At 48.3% G+C, this 21,619-nt stretch overlaps 1 protein-coding gene across 7 annotated transcripts in view; it reads left to right on the top strand.

Moving 5' to 3' along the window:
* The window catches only part of UBR3 (ubiquitin protein ligase E3 component n-recognin 3), a 2,077,978-nt gene that overhangs the window by 1,017,075 nt on the left and 1,039,284 nt on the right, over positions 1–21,619 (top strand). For all 7 annotated transcript variants that reach the window (XM_085645338.1, XM_085645337.1, XM_085645336.1 and 4 more), the window contains exon 19: positions 18,994–19,090. In XM_085645338.1, coding sequence (XP_085501464.1) covers positions 18,994–19,090 — 97 coding nt within the window. The remainder of the gene's footprint in view (positions 1–18,993; positions 19,091–21,619) is intronic.

The following is a 21,619-nucleotide window of genomic DNA, read 5'->3' as shown; positions in this document are numbered from 1 at the left end:
CAGCGCATGCACGCTGCGTAGGCAAGACCTAAAAATGTAGGTTGTGATATGGGTTCTCAGTGAGGACACCCCAACCGTCGGGAGCTCTTGGGCAGAGTGCAAATAAATGCTTCTCTCATCCATGACATTGCTTTCATGGTTTCAAGGGAGAGGCAAGTACTACTAGTGGGGTCCCACCTTCCAGACCCGCTATAGGACAAAAGAACTATGAGGGATTCAGAAACGGACCTTGGCATTCCGGCTGCCTTCTGCGCATCTGCTTGCGCTTTAGACTGGAAATAACGGTGATCTCCAACCTGCTGCTTGGGAAAGATCACTTCAGATGGGCTGCTGGGTTCACAGAGAGCTGGGTCACTTTTCACAGCCATGATGGTTTCTCCATCTGAACTTGCAGCCTTATTGGAAGTGGAAGCAATCTGCATACCTTAAAAAGTAACTTCCACTGCCACCTTCTGGATGAATGAAGTATTTTCCAAAGACTGAACACATCACTTCAAAGATAGATGTCACAGGGCTTATTTGTGGAAAACCTAGGACACATGTTAACTGCCCTTCTTCCATTTTCCAATACTCCATGTTATAGTCCAAAATATTCATTGGCGTGCTTAATTTGTCCTTAAGCTGTCTGTGATCCTTTGTTACTTTTTTACATTCCCATATATGATTTCCAGATAGCACACATTGACATCTAGTGCTTTTGCCATAGTTCTCCACTTAGATTCCTTGTTCTCCCACCTTCCCGCCACCACAGAAGTGGATTTTTCCACCTTGTTTAATAATTTTGAAATGGATTCTATGATATCCCATCATTTCTTTTTGACTCCTGGCCAGATAACTCGCATAGTGTCACCATTCACCCTTATCCAAGGTACTGTCCCTCCTGCATTGACTGAAGAACTACCCTGCTTGTTTTTCTTTTTAACCCTCCCAGCCATTTTCCGCACAGACTGTGGAATACCACTTTCATTCAGTGTCTGGGCCTGTCCATAGACCTGTTGACCTGCGCTGTCTCTCCTCTGTTAGTTGGCACCACTGAAGCTGCTCTAAGGCTGCTTATCAGCACAGGGAGCCACAAACAATGCATGCCCCAGTTAATCTGCTGTCTCCCATGCACCAGTAAGCTACTAGTTCTGTGGAATGCGGTTGGAACTTGAGCATCCACTCTCCCCACTGTCCCCTGGTGGGCCCATCACCCATAATACTGTCACCAGTCAAGTGCATAGGAGCTGCAATGCCACCTTGGATTCAATTTCTTCAAGATGGGACCATCCATCTCTTCAACAGTTCAGGTAACGTTCACCATCCCAAAGCGGGTCTATAGCAACCGGAGCCACCCAGCCCGAACGTGAGCAGGCAGGTGTTCATTTAGACAAAGTCCTGTACATGGAGAGAGCTGCCACCAAATCTTTTCTTCTAAGACAGTCGGTGGGCCAGTAGAATTGCAGCATTCAGGTGATTGCTGGTAAGGTTGGAAGTGGCTAGCTAGCACAGCCAATAAGGGCCTTTTGGAAAATGCAGTGAGAGTTTTCAGAAGCTACTGGGGAGATTGTACGGTTGGTGTGATGTGATCATGCATTTGTCCACAAATAAGTCGAACAGTGTGATTTTTGACTGTCATTCTATCCGTCAGTCTCTTCCTTAGCACTATAAGAATACTGCTGTTGTAGTCTAGTTAAGTTAACACTATAGCAATTGGAGAATGTCCTGAAGCAAGCATAGATGCTGGAAGGTGCACTTGAGGACTACATTCAAATAGGTTACAGTTTTAAGATTATTGTTGAAGATACCATACACAGTCCTTAACTTCTAAACTGGTGATGGAGTTGGGCCCTGAAATCAGGCCTGGTAAAAGGGATTGCCAAGAGGGTTTGCTGGGCTCTCAAGGAGGCTTGACTGTTGAAGTTAAGGCAATTTTTTGCATCCACTGTTGAATTTCTTTCAAGCAGTTTACAACTTGTTACATTTTTCCAAGACCTAATGTTGGACTTTGCCCTTTTTGCAGGGTCATCCCAGATCTTTTTGCCTTCCTCCTGTATTTTGTCTGACCTGTTGTTGGTGGTTTTATGACTCTGTGCACTTTATCACTGCTGATCAGTGCTAAAGTGCATGTGCTCTCTATGGTAAACTTGGTAAGATTGGTCTGCACCTGTTTGGTATATTTAATTTACCTATCAGTCCCTTGTACAGGGGTATCCCATATACCCAGGGCCAGTAAATTAAATGCTATTGGTGGGCTTGCAGCGCTGCTTGCGCCACCCACCAAAGTAGCCTCTCAAACCTGTCTCGGGCCTCTGCCACTGCAGGGCCTGTGCACAGTTTACTGCCGCTGTGACGTGGCACATAAAGTGGTTGCCACATCTGTGACCACCCTTTTACTACATATCAGTCACTCCTAAGGTATTTATTTATTTGAAAAGTTTTATAAAGCGCGAACATGACCCTTGCGGGGATCGGAGCGCTGTACACCGAGGCAGAAGCATGCATGAACTTAAAACAGTAGAGGTCAACATTGTAAAACAACATGGAGTAAACAATCAAAGTCCGATACCGGGTAGAAGGCCCTACTAGTTCAGTTTCTCATATAGTGCAAAATATTTCCCGAAACATTCAGTAAAACAATCATATAGTGGCTCGTCACAGCAAAGTAGAGTAAATGACAAATTTGTAACCGGCCCTAGAAGTATTCATCTATTATAGTTCCGTAAGGGCCCTAGAGTAGAATAATAGTTTAACATCCAATCAAAAATCAAAAATACGTAGCGAAAGATACTTTGGGATAAATGTCAAATCTGTCAACAAGGAGACTAGAGAAAGAGTACATGATGATGCAGTTAATATCCACTCAGGAAAATCCATTTGTCCTGTTTCTTGAAATAGGCAGTGGAGGGATTGGTTCTCATCTCCGTAGGAAGAGTGTTCCAAATTCTAGGTGCAAGTCCGGAGAAAGCACGTTTGTACATACTTTTCTTTTGGAATTTAGGAGGTTTCAAGAGTAGTGTAGACGTACTTCTTAAGTCCCGACCGGATCCAGAAAGAACAAGCTTGTTCGCCAGATAGGCCGGAGTGTTGAAATGCAGAGCTTTATGTGTGAGGCAAGCAATTTTGAAATGGATCCTGGCTTCAATAGACAACCAGTTGAGCTGCAAAAGGTCAGGTTTGATGCGATCATGTTTTGTGGAGCCTGTGATGAGCCTGGCCGATGCATTGAGCATGGCTCTGAGAGGGACCAAGCTCGCTTTAGGAAGCCCTGCAAGGGTCACCAGGCCATATTCCAGTCGTGATATCACCAGGGATTGTACTGCAGGCTGTAAGTCTTCTGGTGGAAGGAAAGGCTTGCGTTTCCTAATTGTGTTAAGATGAAAGTTGGCACCCCCGATGATGGTGCTGATGTGCGTTTGCATATTAAGGTATTTGTCCAAGGTAATGCCCAATGATTTAGCGGAATCTACCACGTGAGGGGTGCAGTTAAGGGCTGTGAGTTGTTTTAGCTTAAGTTGACCAAAGTGTTACAGTACTCAAATAAGTTCTGTCACGGGCACCTTGTTGGTATATTCATGAAGCCCTCACCCACCAACCTAGTTGGTGGCATGCTTCATCATCGGGCCCACCCAGTGACACCTAGTATGTCCCGGGTGTGCTACGACGCCTGATTACAGCGGAGCTGGTATATTGCTGAGAGTGCAGTGAGGTTGGGTGAGTTGTGATTTAAAACGGCTTGGTGGTGGTCCCAGTACCCGAGGGTAAATTAAATTTTAATAACTGGGCCGTCACCAGCGGATAAAAGTAAGGCTACAGGACGCGTGAGGGTGGCGAGTTACTGCCCCCTGCGTCCTTCAGATGGTCGACATGTTTCAGCCAGTGCCTTAGAGTGTTCTGGCTTTCCTCAGGACCGTTTTTTTTAAAAAGGTGTGGTGAAATAAAACACTTAGTGTTGTGGTACAGACTATGTGATACACTCACTAAGGTGTTTTTCTATATGTGAGAGGGGGATTCCCTTCTCATGCATATCTGTACAAACAAACATTAAGAACAAGGACAAAACATTTACAGAGAGAGTCAGTAGTCAATTTAGACATATGGTCAACAATGCTTAGGTGGCCGGATCTCTAGTGCAAGGTGAGAGGACTATAGTCGGCTGGGTGTGATGGTACTGGTGGTGCCATCAGAGTGAAAATACGCGACTAATTAGGAGCGTGGTGTGGCTAAAACACGGAAGTCACACTGAAAGGAGTTGACTTAGTGTGGGAGGGCGCAAGAAAATTGTTCTTACGCTTTGGGTTATTAGCCAAGGCTTCCTGGAGGGAAAGCCAGAACACTCTAAGGCACTGGCTGAAACATGTCGACCATCTGAAGGACGCAGGGGGCAGTAACTCGCCACCCTCACGCGTCCTGTAGCCTTACTTTTAACCGCTGGTGACGGCCCAGTTATTAAAATTTAATTTACCCTCGGGTACTGGGACCACCACCAAGCCGTTTTAAATCACAACTCACCCAACCTCACTGCACTCTCAGCAATATACCAGCTCCGCTGTAATCAGGCTTCGTAGCACACCCGGGACATACTAGGTGTCACTGGGTGGGCCCGATTATGAAGCATGCCACCAACTAGGTTGGTGGGTAAGGGCTTCATGAATATACCAACAAGGTGCCCGTGACAGAACTTATTTGAGTACTGTAACACTTTGGTCAACTTAAGCTAGTCCTCTTTGTTTAATCACATATAAACCCTCGGGGACTCGGACTAGCTAACTAGTCCTCTCTCTCCCTCTTTTTACACGCATATATAGGCAGCGCACAGCTGCGAGAGTTTGACAACTTCACCATGGCCGAGAACCATGGCCTTACCTTTACGGAGGAGGAGGTCAACGATATTCTCGCAGACCCCTCTTTTCAAGTTGATTTCAACATCGCTAATTCCATAGCCCAAACAACTGATTGGGAGACCCTCACTGAGAAAAAGAGAAACAGGATCCGCACCATCCTCCATGGAGTGATCCTAGCCCAATATGTCAAAACCAACACGGCCCCAAGAGGACTGATTGTCACCAACGCACCCAGGATCTTCCTAGATGACCCCACTTTCAGGAAGGACTGGGCCCAGATCGCCTGGCATTGCACCAGGGACTGGATGATACTAATTATAAAAACTGCCAAACGCCTTTCAGAAGCCATCGTAATTGAAATCCAATTATCAGAAAGCCACTTCAAAACAACCCTGACAGCCTACAAAAAGAAATTAGATGACCAAAATAAAGAAATTAACGAGTACAACGAGTACCTGACCCAAGCTAAAATCAAGAAATTTGAGAAAGACCTCAAAAAATTTAGCTATGCCAAAGTCTTTCCATACTCTGAAGAAGACTTTACCCCACCAGCCAATAACTCAAATGCCTCAGACTCCTCAGCAGATGACAGTTCCGCATCCAGTGACTCTAGCAATAGCTCACACAAACGGGGTGGCAGAGGCCGCCGCGGACAACGCTGGCCAAACACCTGGCAGGGAGGACCACCTGGATATTACTTCGAGCCTCCAACGAACTTTGGCCCAATGCAAAACCCCTACTTCGGATACCAGCAAACGTATACACCTGGCCCCATGCCCCTATTGGTACAAAAGGGGGTGGTGATGGACGGAGCATCAGAACCAATCAAACACTCACACCCAGTCAACAGATCTGGGTTTGATCCTTCACCGTTCTTTAGCCCACTTTGCCACCCCAGTTCAGACATGGCCATATGCAAATCAGTCTGACCCTGTGCCTCATGGTAACAGTCCAGCCCGAACTGCCAAGCCATGCCTTTCCTGGACCGGAAACAAGCTTCCTAGGACCGGTTTCTGGCATTTCAGCCGTCTTCAGCCAGGCTTGCTTGAATCCAGTGGCAAAGTGAGCAAGGGACTCACGTCTTTATACCAGTATCCCCCAGGACGCCACCATCCAAGTCCTGAGACAGGTACTTATGGAGTCCCCATGGCCGCACCGCACACCCAGAGACTTCATCCTCCAATGTGCCACAATAGCACTAAAGGAAAACTATTTCGAGTACGAGGGAAGCCTGTACCTCCAAACCAACGGAACTTCAATGGGCAGCGTCTTCGCCCCCAGCGTGGCATGACTCTATGTCCACCTCTTTGAGCAGACCCATATCACCCACAACACCAATCCCTATACCAGGAATATTCTCACATGGCGTCGATATATAGAAGACATCCTTATGATCTGGCAGGGATCAGAAATAACTCTACAACTCTTCCTCACTTGGCTCAATGAAAGAGACCCATACCTGAAATTCACAAGCACCTCTAGTGCAAGCCACTTGGCATTCCTTGATCTGAACATATGGGCCAAAGATGGCCTACTGATCACTACCACCTATTACAAGCCTACCTCAAGGAACTCACTCCTCCACTACACAAGTTTCCATCCCCGCCCTTTAAGGGAAAACTTACCATTTGGGCAATTTCTGCGTATACGCAGAAACTGCACTCAAGCAACCGACTACAAAAATCAGTCGGCAGACCTGTCTAAGAAACTGGAGGAACGAGGCTACCCCCGGGCCATCATTACCCAAAACCAAGAAAAGAGCCAGGAACCAAAATAGGGAGGCCCTCCTGGAAACTGTACCCAAGGACAAGAGTGACCAACCCATCACGTGTGTCACCACATTTAACACAGCCTCCAATGAGGTGGCGAAGCTCATACGCAGAAACTGGAAAATCCTAAACTCTGGACAACGACAATGGGAAACCCCTAGGTTTGCCTACAAAAGGTGCAACAACCTGAAAGACCAACTCGTGAGCACCCGCCCCAGACCCCTGACCAATAGAGAACCCAACACTATCCTGAATGCGTGGGGCCTGCCTAAAATCTCTGACATTATCCATGCAATGACTGTAGCGTGTGCCATCTTACCAGCCATACGAAAACATTGATACTAGAACCAGACAAAGTGTGGACTCAACGCAGTCACACAAACTGTAATTCACGTAACGTGATCTACCTACTTACCTGCAGCTGCGGCCTCCGATACATCGGCATGACCACCCGCAAAATAAGAACTAGAGTCACAGAACACAGGAGCACAATCAGTTGCAAGAAGAACATTAGTAAACTGACCAGTCATTTCATCACCCAGGGACACACTCCCAATGACCTGACCTGGACCATCATCGAACAACTACCGGAACTGGCAGTGGATAATGAGAAGAAATTACTCAGCAAGGAACAGCGTTGGATATATCGCCTATCCACCCAAACCAATGGCCTCAACGACGCCATACCGTGGAATTCAGTCACACCCTAGACCTACACTAGTCACAATTACCTCGCCTGTGTACAGTGGTCAGTCCCCCGTGCCATAGTCCCTCTGTACATAGACATAGATCATGCTCCCCCTTGTGTGTACCATTAGGCTGCCATAATCATGGGCACATGCTTCAACCCCCCTAATACTGCCATGTCAACTCTAGCGCGCAGCGCCTAGCAGCGCATGCACATTAAGCAGTGATTAACGGGCCGAACCACTCTGGGAGGCGGCGCGTCCCACAGGCATGTTTCCCCAATATTAGCGCATACATAGCCAACGCTGATCCCTTCGCGCCTGCGCAGATAAGACCACGCCACACCTAACACGGGTGTTGCCCCTTCCCCGTACCAACGGCGGCATATTTTAGTAGCTACATGTACCTTAATGCAATCGCGCTATCATACTGAGCATATGCAAAAGACTAGAGTACAAATCACCTGCATTATATTCACGCATTCATACTGAGCATGTGCGAGAAACTAGTGTGCAAATCATGAGCAACAACATAGCAACCGCGCTGATATACTGAGCATGCATGAGAGACTAGTGTGCAAACCACGAGCATGAGCAGCAACAACACAAAGGGGTAGTCTCTCCACCCTTACTATTCCCACAGGTGCTCATCATTACCTTGTTAACCATAGTATAAAAAGCCCACACGCCGACAGGCTCATTCTACCGGAGGACGACGGCGGGACAACAGGTACAAGGCAGGCACTGACCAGAAAGACTGTGAGTATGACAAATCTGACAAGCCTCCAAACAACAAACTGGGTAAGCGCTTCTTTCCTCACAGGTCCCTAACCCCTACAGCCTATCTCTATCTCTTTTTCTCCCATAGGGTCATCCCCTTACCGCTTCCCTCCAGGAAGCCTTGGCTAATAACCCAAAGCGTAAGAACAATTTTCTTGCGCCCTGCCACACTAAGTCAACTCCTTTCAGTGTGATTTCCGTGTTTTAGCCACACCACGCTCCTAATTAGTCGCGTATTTTCACTCTGATGGCACCACCAGTACCATCACACCCAGCCGACTATAGTCCTCTCACCTTGCACTAGAGATCCGGCCACCTAAGCATTGTTGACCATATGTCTAAATTGACTACCGACTCTCTCTGTAAATGTTTTGTCCTTGTTCTTAATGTTTGTTTGTACAGATATGCATGAGAAGGGAATCCCCCTCTCACATATAGAAAAACGCCTTAGTGAGTGTATCACATAGTCTGTACCACAACACTGAGTCTGTTTTATTTCACCACACCTTTTTAACCCCTTCGGCGCTCATGACGGAACGGTTCTGTCATGAGCGTCGGTTGAGCTGTGCTCATGACGGAACCGTTCCGTCATGACCACGCCCGCGCAAGCAGCGCTCAGCACAGCGGGGGAATCCGCCCCGCATGGAAGGGGTTAAAAAAAAACGGTCCTGAGGAAAGCCAGAACACTCTAAGGCACTGGCTGAAACATGTCGACCATCTGAAGGACGAAGGGGGCAGTAACTCGCCACCCTCACGCGTCCTGTAGCCTTACTTTTAACCGCTGGTGAGGGCCCAGTTATTAAAATTTAATTTACCCTCGGGTACTGGGACCACCACCAAGCCGTTTTAAATCACAACTCACCCAACCTCACTGCACTCTCAGCAATATACCAGCTCCGCTGTAATCAGGCGTCGTAGCACACCCGGAACATACTAGGTGTCACTGGGTGGGCCCGATGATGAAGCATGCCACCAACTAGGTTGGTGGGTGAGGGCTTCATGAATATACCAAAAAGGTGCCCGTGACAGAATTTATTTGAGTACTGAAACACTTTGGTCAACTTAAGCTAGTCCTCTTTGTTTAATCACAAATAAACCCTCGGGGACTCGGACTAGCTAACTAGTCCTCTCTCTCCCTCTTGTTACACGCATGTTTGCGGATCGGTGCAGAGTGGTTGTGTGGGGCAATCAGCAGGAATTCAGTTTTGAGGGTATTCAACAAAAGATGGTTCTGGGCTAACCATTGTTGAGTTTGCGAGAGAGCCTCATTTAAGGTTTTAATATCCTCCAGAGAGGAGATCTTCAGGTACAGTTGCGTGTCGTCCGCGTACATGTGGTAATGAGTTTGAGAATTGTTCAAAATGACAGTGAGAGGCTCCATATAGGGGTTAAAGAGCATGGGCGAGAGTGAGGATCCTTGCGGAACTCCATTCCTGACCGGAGTACTGGATGCGAGGGACTGGTTGAGTTTAATCCTTTGAGTGCGGTTATGTAAGAAAGAGGCAAACCACTTTAGGACCGGCTCCGAGAGACCCATCCTAAGTTGAAGAAGATTAATCAAGTTTTCATGTTTGATGGTATCAAATGGAGAGGGCAGGTCCAGAAGGATCAGAAGACAGGGGACATTTTGATCTAGGGATTTCAAAGCGTCATCCACAATGCGAGTCAGAGCAGTTTCAGTAATATGCCCTGCTCTGAAACCGTATTGATAAAGTTCAAGTAGTTGAAATTTCTCTATATGGTTGCATAGCTGCTTGTGGACGCATTTCTCGAGGAGTTTGGCTAGTGTCATGATGTTGGGGATCACTTGGAAATTGTTAGGATCAGATACAGCCGAGTTGGGATTCTTAGGGATGGGAGTTACTTGCCCAAATTTGAGCCAATCTGGGCTGCTCCCTTGCAGGAGCGATTTATGAATGATCCTCGACCAAAGCGTTAGAATGGCCGAGTTGAGGTCTTTAAAATATTTTGCCGGCAGAGGATCATTTAAGTGGTTGGCCAGTTTAAGAGTTTTCATAGCGTGTAGTAGTTCTGTGCAATCTGGCAGGATAAAGGAATTCCAGGAGGCATCATTTTTGGGAGAACAACCCAAAGGTAGGGAGAGTGCTAAGGGAGCCCCGAGCTCCCCTGATGGTGTGGTGTAGATTAGAGGTGGCAACCTGGGAGTGTTAGGTTGCAACTCCTGTTCAATTTTCTTAGTTTTTTTCAGAGAAGTGCACTGTGAAGTCCTCCCCGCTAGGAAGCGGAGTCAAGGAAGCCAGGTGGGGTTGGACATGTGGTTTGATTGCTGTTTGATGATTTCAAATAGTATCTTGGGTCTATTTATAGCACCGTCCAGCTGCTCCTTGAAATGGTCCGTTTTAGCAATGAGGATTTTTGTTGTTGTAGGCATTTCTCATTTTCCTAAGTTGATAGAGGCTAGTAGTGGAAGGCCCTAGCTAGCCCTATGGGCAGGGTGTGGTGTAGGTAAAAGGTAGGACATGTGCCTTAACTGTGTGGCATGCCCTTGTAGTGGCAAACAGCCTATTTGGTTTCTCACTGCTGTGAGGCTGCCCTCTCATCGGGATGCCATGCGGATTCCCTGATATGTGCTTCAGTGGTAATTCCTAATCTGGGAGGGGTAGCATGATCAAGTTTGGTATGTTTAGAATAGTAGTGATAATTCCTGCTTATTGGTGAAAGCAGATTTATTATTACTATTTTAGAAGTGCTATTTTTAGAAGTAGGAGTTGCTGTGAGCTATGTGCTTTTGGTCCTCTGCTAGAATGTGTATTGACTGCCTGGCTTTGGAGTGACAGGGGCTGGGTTTTTGCAGTGGCTCCAGAGAGTCTGGATGAGTCGGCACCAGGCTGAATAGGCCTGGCCTGCATTTGGAGTGGTCGGAGGAGTAGCACCTGCACCTGAATAGGGCGGTGCCTGCCTTCCACAATGATGTCTCCGCCCCCCCCTGTGGTGTGTTTGGGGCCAAACCTTACACTTTCAACGGGTAGTGTTGTGAACTGTAATGATAGTGTTAGGGTGCTCCCAGAACTGGTATAAACTGGACAAGGGAGTTTGCTGGAACTTCAGGAACTGAGGAGAACACATTGCATGGACTGCAGTGTGCCAGGAGGAACTGCCACTGGGGACTGACCTGCTGACCTGCTTGGCAGCTGAAGGGACTGATGCTCTGCCTAAGGCAACCAGTGTGCTGCCCTGCCTGAGCCCGATCTTGTGGAGTCTACCAGGGCTGGCCTTGGAAGAAATTGCACACGGCCTCTGGGATAATCCTGACTGCTGTGCCAAGCTACCAAGGGGGTGAGCAGGGGTTATCTTCAGCGTGTAACTCCCTTACCCTGACTAGAGTGGTGGTTTCTGCCTGACTTAGACGTATGCCCTAGCCAACCAGAAACCCCATTTCTAGCACCTGACTTGCAATATTTGTTGTAGGCAATAGGATGGCCAAGTAACATCGAAGAAGGGTTGGGGGGGGGTGGTGTGTGTGTGTGGGTGTGTGTGTGTGTCTGTCTGTCTGTCTGTCTGTCTGTCTGTCTGTCTGTGTGTGTCAGTGTCATATACATTACACATACATTACTTATACACACTGCCAGTTCTGCAGAATGGCTAAGGACTACCTAGTTGTTCTGAGAACTGAAGGAAATATAGAAATACAATACATGAGTAAATTAATGTTCAGGAGGCCCTGCCTACTCAGACTTCTTTATACTCTTTGCAGAGCCCAGCCAAATGTCATGTAGGTGTTGGGTGGTGAGGTAGACGGCTTTATCTAAAAATAAATAAAAGCAAACCACCATGCTGTAGTGTCCTGTAGTTCAGCCAATCAACTTAAATTTGTAAAGTGAGGCCAATAACCTGTGAGGGTATACTGGCGATGTATTTAATATCAAAGCTACCAGTGATCATTGTCTTCATGGTGAAAGGAAGAGACGAAACTCACTGGGGTTGATGTGTGCAACTGTAACATCAGTGTGAATTCATAACCATACGTGCTCTGTTTACTCCTTACCAAGCCGGCACATGCCAAACTACTACAATATGATTTGTTTACCGCTGAAATCACCACCGTAGTACTCCCTGATCTAGAAACTAATGATATCCCAGATACCTCTGTGGCATCATTTTGGGACGCCTTTAAAAACAGTCATCCGGGGCTCCTTTATAGCTATCTCCACCAGATCTAAGGAAAGAAAGGCAGAGAGGCGACCCTTGACCCTGTTTACAGATTAGGCTGCTCCCCACGCCACACAGCACCACCTGTGCGTCCGTGCCTCCCAGCCCTGCTGCTGTAAGTTTGCCGCCCCTGGTCTCCTTTTGTACGCCTGCATTGTTAATTGTTTCTCTTAGTTTTTGTCTCTTTCCTTAACTTCCGTGCTGTTCCTTATTTACTTAATTGCTTTTTGCCATTATTGTATTTATGTCTCTGAGCCTGCATTCTTGTTTAGTTGTTTTCCTCATTTCTGTATTTGTGTTTCTATGCCTTTTTTTCTTATTTACCTCATTTTGCCTGTTCTCCCCCTTTTGCCTTCTGTACCCCCTCCCGATCGTTTTTCCTGCCCCTGCGGCCCCGCCCCCTGTTCGCTCATTCGCCGCCCCGCTCCCAGCTGATCCTCCCTCCCACCTCCCATCATATGGCGGCCGCGCTGCTGGCGCGCTGAAGGCGCGCCTAAGGCAAGCCCGTCCGCAGCTGAACCGCGCCCAGTGCCAGAACCCCTGGCCCCCGCGAACGCCACAACGCCCGTCTCCGCTGTGACACCAGCGCCCTCCACGCACTCAGCACTGGACAATCACACACCTGCTTCCTGGCTGCCCCGAAGCGCACCCAAGGACCCTTCTCCTGCCGGAACTGCAGCTTCTCCAGCATCCGATCCGCCAATCCACCCACCGAGAAAGGACGCAACCACCTCAGATTCATTCTACTCAACACCCACTCCGCCCGAAAACACGCCGTCGAACTCTGGGACCTACTCAACTCCAACTCCCCAGACGTTGCCTTCCTGACGGAGACCTGGTTGAACCCCTCCTCGGCACCCGACATTGGCATAGCCATCCCTGATGGCTACAAGCTCACGCGCAGGGACCGCTCCAACAGAACAGGAGGAGGACTCACCATCGTCCACAGGAACACTCTGAGGCTCGACCAGCACCGATGATATCCCCAGCACCGCCGAACACCTGCACTTCCAGATCCACACCGATCCCAACACCACCCTCAGAGGAACCCTCATCTACAGACCCCCCGGACCCCGGCCACAGTTCAGCGACTCCATCGCCGACTTCGTCAGCACACATTCCATCGCCTCCACAGACTACATCCTCCTCGGGGACCTGAACTTCCAACTCGAGATAAACAACGACACTAACTCCACCACCTTGATTGACAACCTCGCCAACCTCGGACTCAAACAGCTCATCACAACACCCACCCACTCTGCCGGCCACACGCTTGACCAATCTTCTCCGCAAGCTCCCACGTCTCCTTCAGCCACACCATCGGACACCATTGGACCGACCATCGCTGCATCCACTTCACCTTCCGGAAACCCACCACCGCACCCAACAGATCCCTCGCTGCTGCTGGAGCAAAGTCCCTGAAGACCAGCTGGCCACCACACTAGCCCGGAGCCCACCCGCCAACCCCACCGACACCGCCGCCCGCAACCTCAGACAGTGGATCGACGAGTGCACCAACACTATCACCCCAATCAAGAAACCCTCCAACAGACACACCAACAAGAAAGCAAGCTGGTTCACCAAGGACCTCCAGGCCTCCAAGCAAACCTGCAGAAAACTCGAGAAGAAATGGCAACGTGAGCAGACACCAGACAGTTACGCAGCCCACAAGAACGCCACCCGCAGACACCATCACCTCATCAGATCCGCCAAAAGGGCCTCCTTCAAAGACTGCCTAGACAACAACGCACACAAGAGCAAAGAGCTCTTCAACATCGTGAAGGAACTCTCCAACCCCAGCTCCAACACAAACAACATCCCACCTTCGCAAGACCTGTGCGACTCCCTTGCCACCTTCTTCCATCATAAGATCGCAGCCATCCACGACAGATTCAACGTCATGACCACCCCGACAGCCACTGAGACCTCCGACCCCATGGCCACCATCCACACTGATCCCCTGCTCTCCTGGACCAACATAAACGACGACAACACCATCAAAATCATGAGCACCATCCACTCCTGCTCTCCGTCAGACCCATGACCACACCACATCTTCAACATAGCCAGCACCACCATCGCACCCCATCTCTGCAAAGCTGTCAACATCTCATTCGAGACGGCGACATTCCCGGAGAGCTGGAAGCACGCCGAGATCAACTCCTTACTCAAAAAACCCAAGGCCGACCCTAAGGACCTCAAGAACTTCTGACCCATCTCCCTTCTCCCGTTCCCGGCAAAGGTCATCAAGAAGACCGCTAACAGATAACTGACCCGCTCCCTCGAGGAGAACAGCATCCTGAACCCGTCCCAGTCCGGGTTCCGCAGCAACCACAGCACCGAAACTCCCCTCATCGCCTCCACCGATGACATCAGGGCCCTGCTGGACAACGGCGAAACTGCGGCCCTCATCCTCATGGACCTGTCAGCCGCTTTCGACACTGTCTGTCACCGCACCCTATGCACACGCCTCCACGACGCTGGGATCCGAGACAAGGCTCTGAATTGGACCACCTCCTTCCTCTCCGGCAGAACCCAGAGCGTCCGCCTCCCCCTTTCTGCTCCAAAGCCACCAAGATCATTTGCGGCGTACCCTGGGACTCATCCCTCAGCCCGACATTGTTCAACATCTACATGGCACCGCTCGCCCACGCCGCCCGACTGCACGACCTCAACATCATCTCCTACGCCGACGACACCCAGCTGATCATCTCCCTCACCAAGGATCCCCTCACCGCCAAAACCAACCTCCACGAAGGAATGAAAGCAGTCGCCAAGTGGATGAAGAACAGCCGTCTGAAGCTGAACTCGGACAAGACAGAAGTCTTCATCCTCGGCTCCACCCCCTCGGCCTGGGATGACTCCTGGTGGCCGACCACACTGGGAACAGTACCAACACCCACCGACCATGCACGCAATCTGAGATTCATCCTCGATTCTACTCTTTCCATGGCAAAGCAGGTCAACGCCGTCTCGTCGTCCTGCTTCAACACCCTCCGCATGCTCCGCAAGATCTACAGGTGGATCCCCACCGAAACAAGAACAACTGTCACCCAGGCCCTCGTCAGCAGCAGGTTGGACTACGGAAACGCCCTCTACGCAGGAGCCTCGGCCAAACTCCTGAAATGACTACAACGCATACAGAACGCCTCTGCACGCCTGATCCTCGACATCTCTCGCCGCAGCCACATCACACCCCACCTGAGAAACCTGCACTGGCTTCCCGTCAACAAAAGCATCACCTTCAAGCTCCTCACCCACGCACACAAGGCACTCCACAATACCAGACCAGCATACCTCAACAGACGACTCAACTGCTACACCCCCAACCGCCAGCTCCGTCCCCCGCATCTGAAGAGCGACCTCTGGCGGCAGATCGTTCTCCCACCTTGCCGCCAAAACCTGGAACACCCTCCCCATCCTCCTATGGCAGTCCCAGGACCTGCTAAACTTCAGAAGACTACTCAAGACCTGGCTGTTCGAGCAATAGCAGCACCCCCAGCGCCTGTTCTGATTGATTGATTGAGGCTTCTACTAGAGGGAGAAGAAGAACATTACCATTCAGGCTCACACAAGGTGCACCTCCAGCTCGTGACAGCATGCAACAAACTTAAAGCCCTGGATGTTGACAAAGCAGAATATGCATTGTTGTTCCTTAAACAAAAGTACTATTCAGGAGGTAATAAGGCGGGATGCCTAATGGCACACCGCCTACAAGCACAGGCTGACAGACAGAGAATAACTGAGCTTGAAGGGCCAAATGGTGATAAACTATATCAGGATGCCTAAATTGCTCGAAAATTTGAGCATTTATATGCCACTCTTTATACAATGTAAACAATGAGTGAAGACAATGCGTCCCATTATCTTACCCTTGTACCACTGGATCACATACCCACTAGCGAGGTTCTCTCACATGAGTAGAGACATCCACGCTGATGAGGTCCTAGCAGCTATTGCTAAGTTTCCACTGGGCAAGGCGCCTGGCCAAGATGGCTACACCTCTAGCTTTTGCAAATGCTTTGCCCCAACACTTGCCCCCATACTAGCTCGTCTGTACAACTCCTTTAGTGCATCAGGGACCCTAAAGGACACAATGAGAAATGGCACCATCACAGTGATTCCCAAACTGGGGAGGGACCCGGCACTTTGCGCATCATACCGCCCCATATCCTTATTCAACGTTGACGCTAAAAGTTTCACCAGTCTGCTAGCAGAATGCCTGGTTCCATACGTGCAGGGTTTGATGGCTCCTGATTAATCAGGCCTCATACCTGAAAGGGGTTGTAGTGACAATACCAAACTCCTCTGTCACCTTATAGATAAAGTCCACCACTCTAATACTCCAGCAATCCTGATTTCAGTAGGCGCAGAGAAGGCATTCAACCGTGTACACTGGCCATATCTCCGATTAGGGTTGGCTAAGATCAGCCTTGGCCCTCGCTTTCAGAAAGGGGTGTGGTGCAACTATGCTGGCCCGAGGACTTAGAATAGGGTAAATTGTGTAATCGTAACCCTTCGACATAGCACGTGGCACACGACAGGGCTGCTCTCTGTCCCCACTTTTTCCTCTATACATGGAGCCATTGGCTGAGAGGATACGGGGTAACCCCCAGATAGCGGGCATCACTATGGAAGGAAGGGAGCACAAACTAGCTATGTATGCAGATGGCAAAACGATTTCCCTTACAAAGTCCTGTATGTCACTACCACCGCTGCTTTCAGAACTGGAGGTATTTGGAGAATGTCTCTTGTTTCAAAGTCAACTTCAAAAAGACACAAATACTGAGTCTTACCTTCCCACAGGGAGATCAACACTTTGCCCAGTGTTTTCCCCTTATCATGATCTTAGAGTGGGCCACCCATGGCATCTCTTACCTGGGTCTCCTAATCGACTCTAGACAAGAGAAGACAGCCGAACCCAATTACCCTGCGCTCCTTTCCACCACCAGGTTGGACCTGCAGTCCTGGACGGGAGGTACGCTCTCCTGGCTGGGACGACTGGCAGCAATAAAAATTACACTTCTACCCAAAATACTTTGTGATACAAACACTGCCACATCAACCCCTGCCACACATTCTAGAAGATGCAGAAACCAATTGAATCCTATGTTTGGGGGAAGAAAAAGGTCTGTTTAGCGAGGAAGCAAGCCTACTGGCCCAAGACAGAGGGAGACCTGGGAATTCCCCACTTAAACCGTTATTATTAGGCTCTACAAATGCGCTCCGTGGTACAGTGGTCAAGGCCCAAGACGGAGAAACAAAGGTGCTTTATTGACCAAGTGATAACCGGGATCCACATTTGGAAGATACCCTGACTCCCTAAAAAGCACAGTTCTGTAGGGAGTCTATATCTCTCCTGGGCGACGGTGGGTACGTGGGACAGGGTGCAACTGACAAAGTGCTTATCTACACACATATCACCACAAACATCTATTTTGGCGAACCCAGACTTCCCATCAGCAATACAAGACACACCGTTCCTTCAATGGCAAGTTTGTGGCTGTAAAGAGTCTGGGATCTCTGTGACAAGAATGAAGTTTTGGACTTTGCACAGCTCCAACCAGACTGTGGCCTATCCCAGAGTGCCCAGGGATAATACCTTGTTATATGACACTGGATAATGCAACCTCATGTGAGACCATATGCTAGTCACCCACTAACACCTTTCGAGAAATGGTTCATCACTCAAGATAAAGACCAATGCTTTCTGTCTGACATATATACATTCCTTAACACTCTGCTGCATACAGCTGTATCCTTGGCACAGCAATGATGGGAGCTGGATTGCGGCTGCTCCATTACTCCTAAAGAATGGGCAGACATTTTACATTGGACTTGTACATCAGCCTGTAGTGCCAATGGGAAAGAACTATTATTAAAGGTTGTGCACTACTGGTACTACATGCCTGCTAGAAATTCAAGTGGAAACCTAGGGGGACCGACCGTCGTTGTCAACAATGTGGGCACACTGGGATGCTGACGCACATCTTTGGCACTGCCCTACGCTGCACAGTTTCTGGAATGAGGTTCTGATGGACATCAATCAGATGTATGACACCGATTTACCAAGGTTCCCCAGCTATATACTCTAGGGTTTCCCTAATGCACTAACATATCCCCTGCACTTGGCTTGAGGTCGGGCCATCACCCTTGCCTTATGTGTGGCTAAACTGGTCATTCTGGCTTAATGGGGCAGTGACACTATCCCAAAGAAATTGGAATGGTAATACAGACGCTGGAATCTATTGGGTATAGGAAAGTTAACCTCAGTGGTTGACCACAAATGACCCCACTTTGATAAGACATGAGGGCCATGTTCACAATATCTTTCCCAAGAATTTAGAAAACTCGCATGTCCGAGATATCTGAGAGTACTCCGCCTTACCCAGGCGTATCACGACCGGTCTAGAGGATCCACAGCCACCTCTTGACCTGCGTTCTCTGCCCGCAATTATGACTGCACTGTAACCTATGTTTTCATGGGATTCTGAAACCCCCTACCCCTCCCCCTTTGTGTCTCACAAGTCATAGCCCCCTTTTACCTTGCCACCTCATCCCCATTATACACTACCACATGTTTCTACTGCCTTGTCGGCCTGTGGATGTAGGTAAAGGTGGATTTGTTCTGTTTTCTTTTTTCTCTTCTGAAAATCAACAAAACACATTTGAACCATAAAAAGCTTCATAATTAAACCTGTAAAGAGCAACATTTACATCAGGAGAGCAAACTAATCATGTTAACCGTTTCTATTTGTTAAACAGCTGAGGTCTGGGATACAGAATTTGATCCAGTGATGGTTATTCTTCGGACAGTTTACCGCAGAGATGTTCAGTCTGCAATGGACCGATATGCTGCTTTGTAAGTGTTTATTTTACTGCACTTTGCTTATGCTAATATATATCTTTTTTTTACTTTTGCAACTTGTTAATCAGATTTTTTTCATACAAAATAGAATGCACATCAATGACAATTCTACAGCTTGACATTAAAGAATGTGGCCCAATGCTACTCTAATGTTTGATTTAGCACTCATTGCTGTGGATGCCTTATATGTTATGTTAAGGGGAATCATTACGTCTGGTGGTCTTGATGTTCTAGATTGCACTTCACAATATTTCCTGCTAAACATGGCACTATATCATTTGGTTTAGCCATACTTCATGATTTGGTATGCATTTATCCTTCAACTTCTTTGCTGAATGTGTAAAATTGCTGGTTCTTTAAATCTTATGTTGCAAACGGACACATTCTTTTATAACGGGGAAGTGGTTCAGCTGTGTTTCATTGACCTACCTTGCAATCTGTTCCGGGTGGACGACCAACTCTTTGTTGGCTACGTGGGCGCTAAGAAGGGGCGGGCAGTGCACAAACGGACCATCTCTTGGTGGGTCGTTTTGTGCATTAAGGCCTGTTATTCCTTGGCTAAGAAGGAACCTCCTGTGGGGCTGTGGGCCCATTCCACTCGCGCCACAGTGGCTACTATTGCCCTGGGATGGGGAGTCCCTCTGCAGGACATTTGTCAGGCAGCTACGTGGGCCTCGCTGCACACGTTTGCTAAGCATTACTGCCTGGACAGCCAAGTCCGGATAGATGGCTTCTTTGGCCGTTCCGTTCTCCAGGACTTCCTGGTATGACCTTGTTTCGCAGACCCATCGCCGGGGTTGGTATTGCTGGGGTATCTATTCTAAGGTAAAGAATCTAACTAACATGTTTCTTACAGCTATATCGTTACCGAAGGTAAGTAACTTGTTCATCGAGTCACCTTCTTTCAGGAGCCAAAATACAGGTGTACCCACGGGTGTCCTCAGACCATGGACCTTTAGTGTTGAATTTGAGAATGTCTAGGACAGGGGTCAAGCGCGTTCTTATTAATTTGACAAACTATTATTCGATGACAACTATGTGAGTCACATGCAGATGTGGATCGAGCAATTTTTTTCTATAAATCGCAACACAGCAGAGATTGGGAGTGTATGGGATGCTTTTAAAGCGGGGTTTAGGGGAGAGACCCTTAGCGTCGGCGTATACAAACAAAAGCAAATACGAGCAGAGCTAAATGCATTATATGCTTCGCTAATAGGAGCCGAAGAAAGACTTATGCAAGGCATACACGCGGGTCAGCCTATCACGGATCTCCAGACGGAAGTAGCTAGGGGTAAAGCAAAACTCAATCTATAGTGGAGTAAAGAGATAGCGAGGAAACACTCTATACACATGAAATTAAATTATGAATATGGGGAAGCATCTGGACGCTGTTTGGCGCAAAGGCTTAGATCTAAAGAAGCAGCTCAGAGGATTCGCTCTATGGTGGATTCACAGGGGGACATAGTAGAAACGGACACAGGGATTCTAAAGGTGTTTCAGGACTTTAATGAGTCATTATTTACCGGTGAGGGATATGATTCCCATGTAGGGGAGTCCCTGCTACAGAATTGTTGTGCTCAATTGGGTACGCAGGATGCAGAATTGTTAAAAGTCCCTATTACAATGGAGGCATTGGAGAGAGCTGTCAATGGTCTAGCCATGGGTAAAGCAGCTGGGCCGGATAAACTCCCATTAGAAGTCTATAAAACATGTTTTGGAGTTTTTAAAGACAGATATGTTAGTCACCATACAACAGGCCCAAATGGGAGCCGCCCCATTATCATGGGACGAAGCCAGTATGATAGTCTTTAAAAAAAAAAGATAAATCAGCTGATCGACGAGGCTCATATCGGCCGATATCGCTTTTAAATGTAGATGGTAAAATCTATGCTAAGATTTTAGTGACCCGGTAGGCTGAAGTAATAACACCTTTAGTATCTGTGAGACAACATGGATTTATCCCGGGGAGGGGGATAACCAATCATATCAGCAGGGTTGTAACCATGTTAGATATAGCTAGCACAACGGGAGTGCATTCAGCCTGATACTATTAGACACCGAAAAGGCATTTGACCGGGTCGTATGGGAATTTTTATGGGCCGTGTTGCGATGCATAGGTTTTAAACAGAATTTTATTACCTCCATACAAGCATTATATTGTCGCCCATCAGCCAAGATTTGTATTGTGGATCTCGAATCAAGCCCAGTACGTATCTCGCTGGGAACCAGGCAGGGATGTCCTTGTTCCCCGCTGTTGTTCTCATTGTATATAGATCCGTTTGTAAAAATGATAGAACAAAGTGCAGGGATAGAATCGGTTATATGGCAGCAGGAGCATTACCGTGTGTTTGCATATGCATAAGATGTGGCAGTAGTAACCCCGAATCCCAGTAAAGCCATGCCAGAAATCAAACGATTGGGGCCGCCTCAGGGTACAAACTTAACGTGGCAAAAACACTGATTCTTTGTTCCAATACTGTATTTGAAGATCCACGGGTTGTGAGTGAGGTAACATACTTGGGT

The sequence above is a fragment of the Triturus cristatus genome, chromosome 3_1, assembly GCF_964204655.1.
Source record: "Triturus cristatus chromosome 3_1, aTriCri1.1, whole genome shotgun sequence".
Classification (NCBI taxonomy): Eukaryota; Metazoa; Chordata; class Amphibia; order Caudata; family Salamandridae; genus Triturus; species Triturus cristatus.
This window is presented reverse-complemented; position numbering and strand designations above follow the sequence as displayed.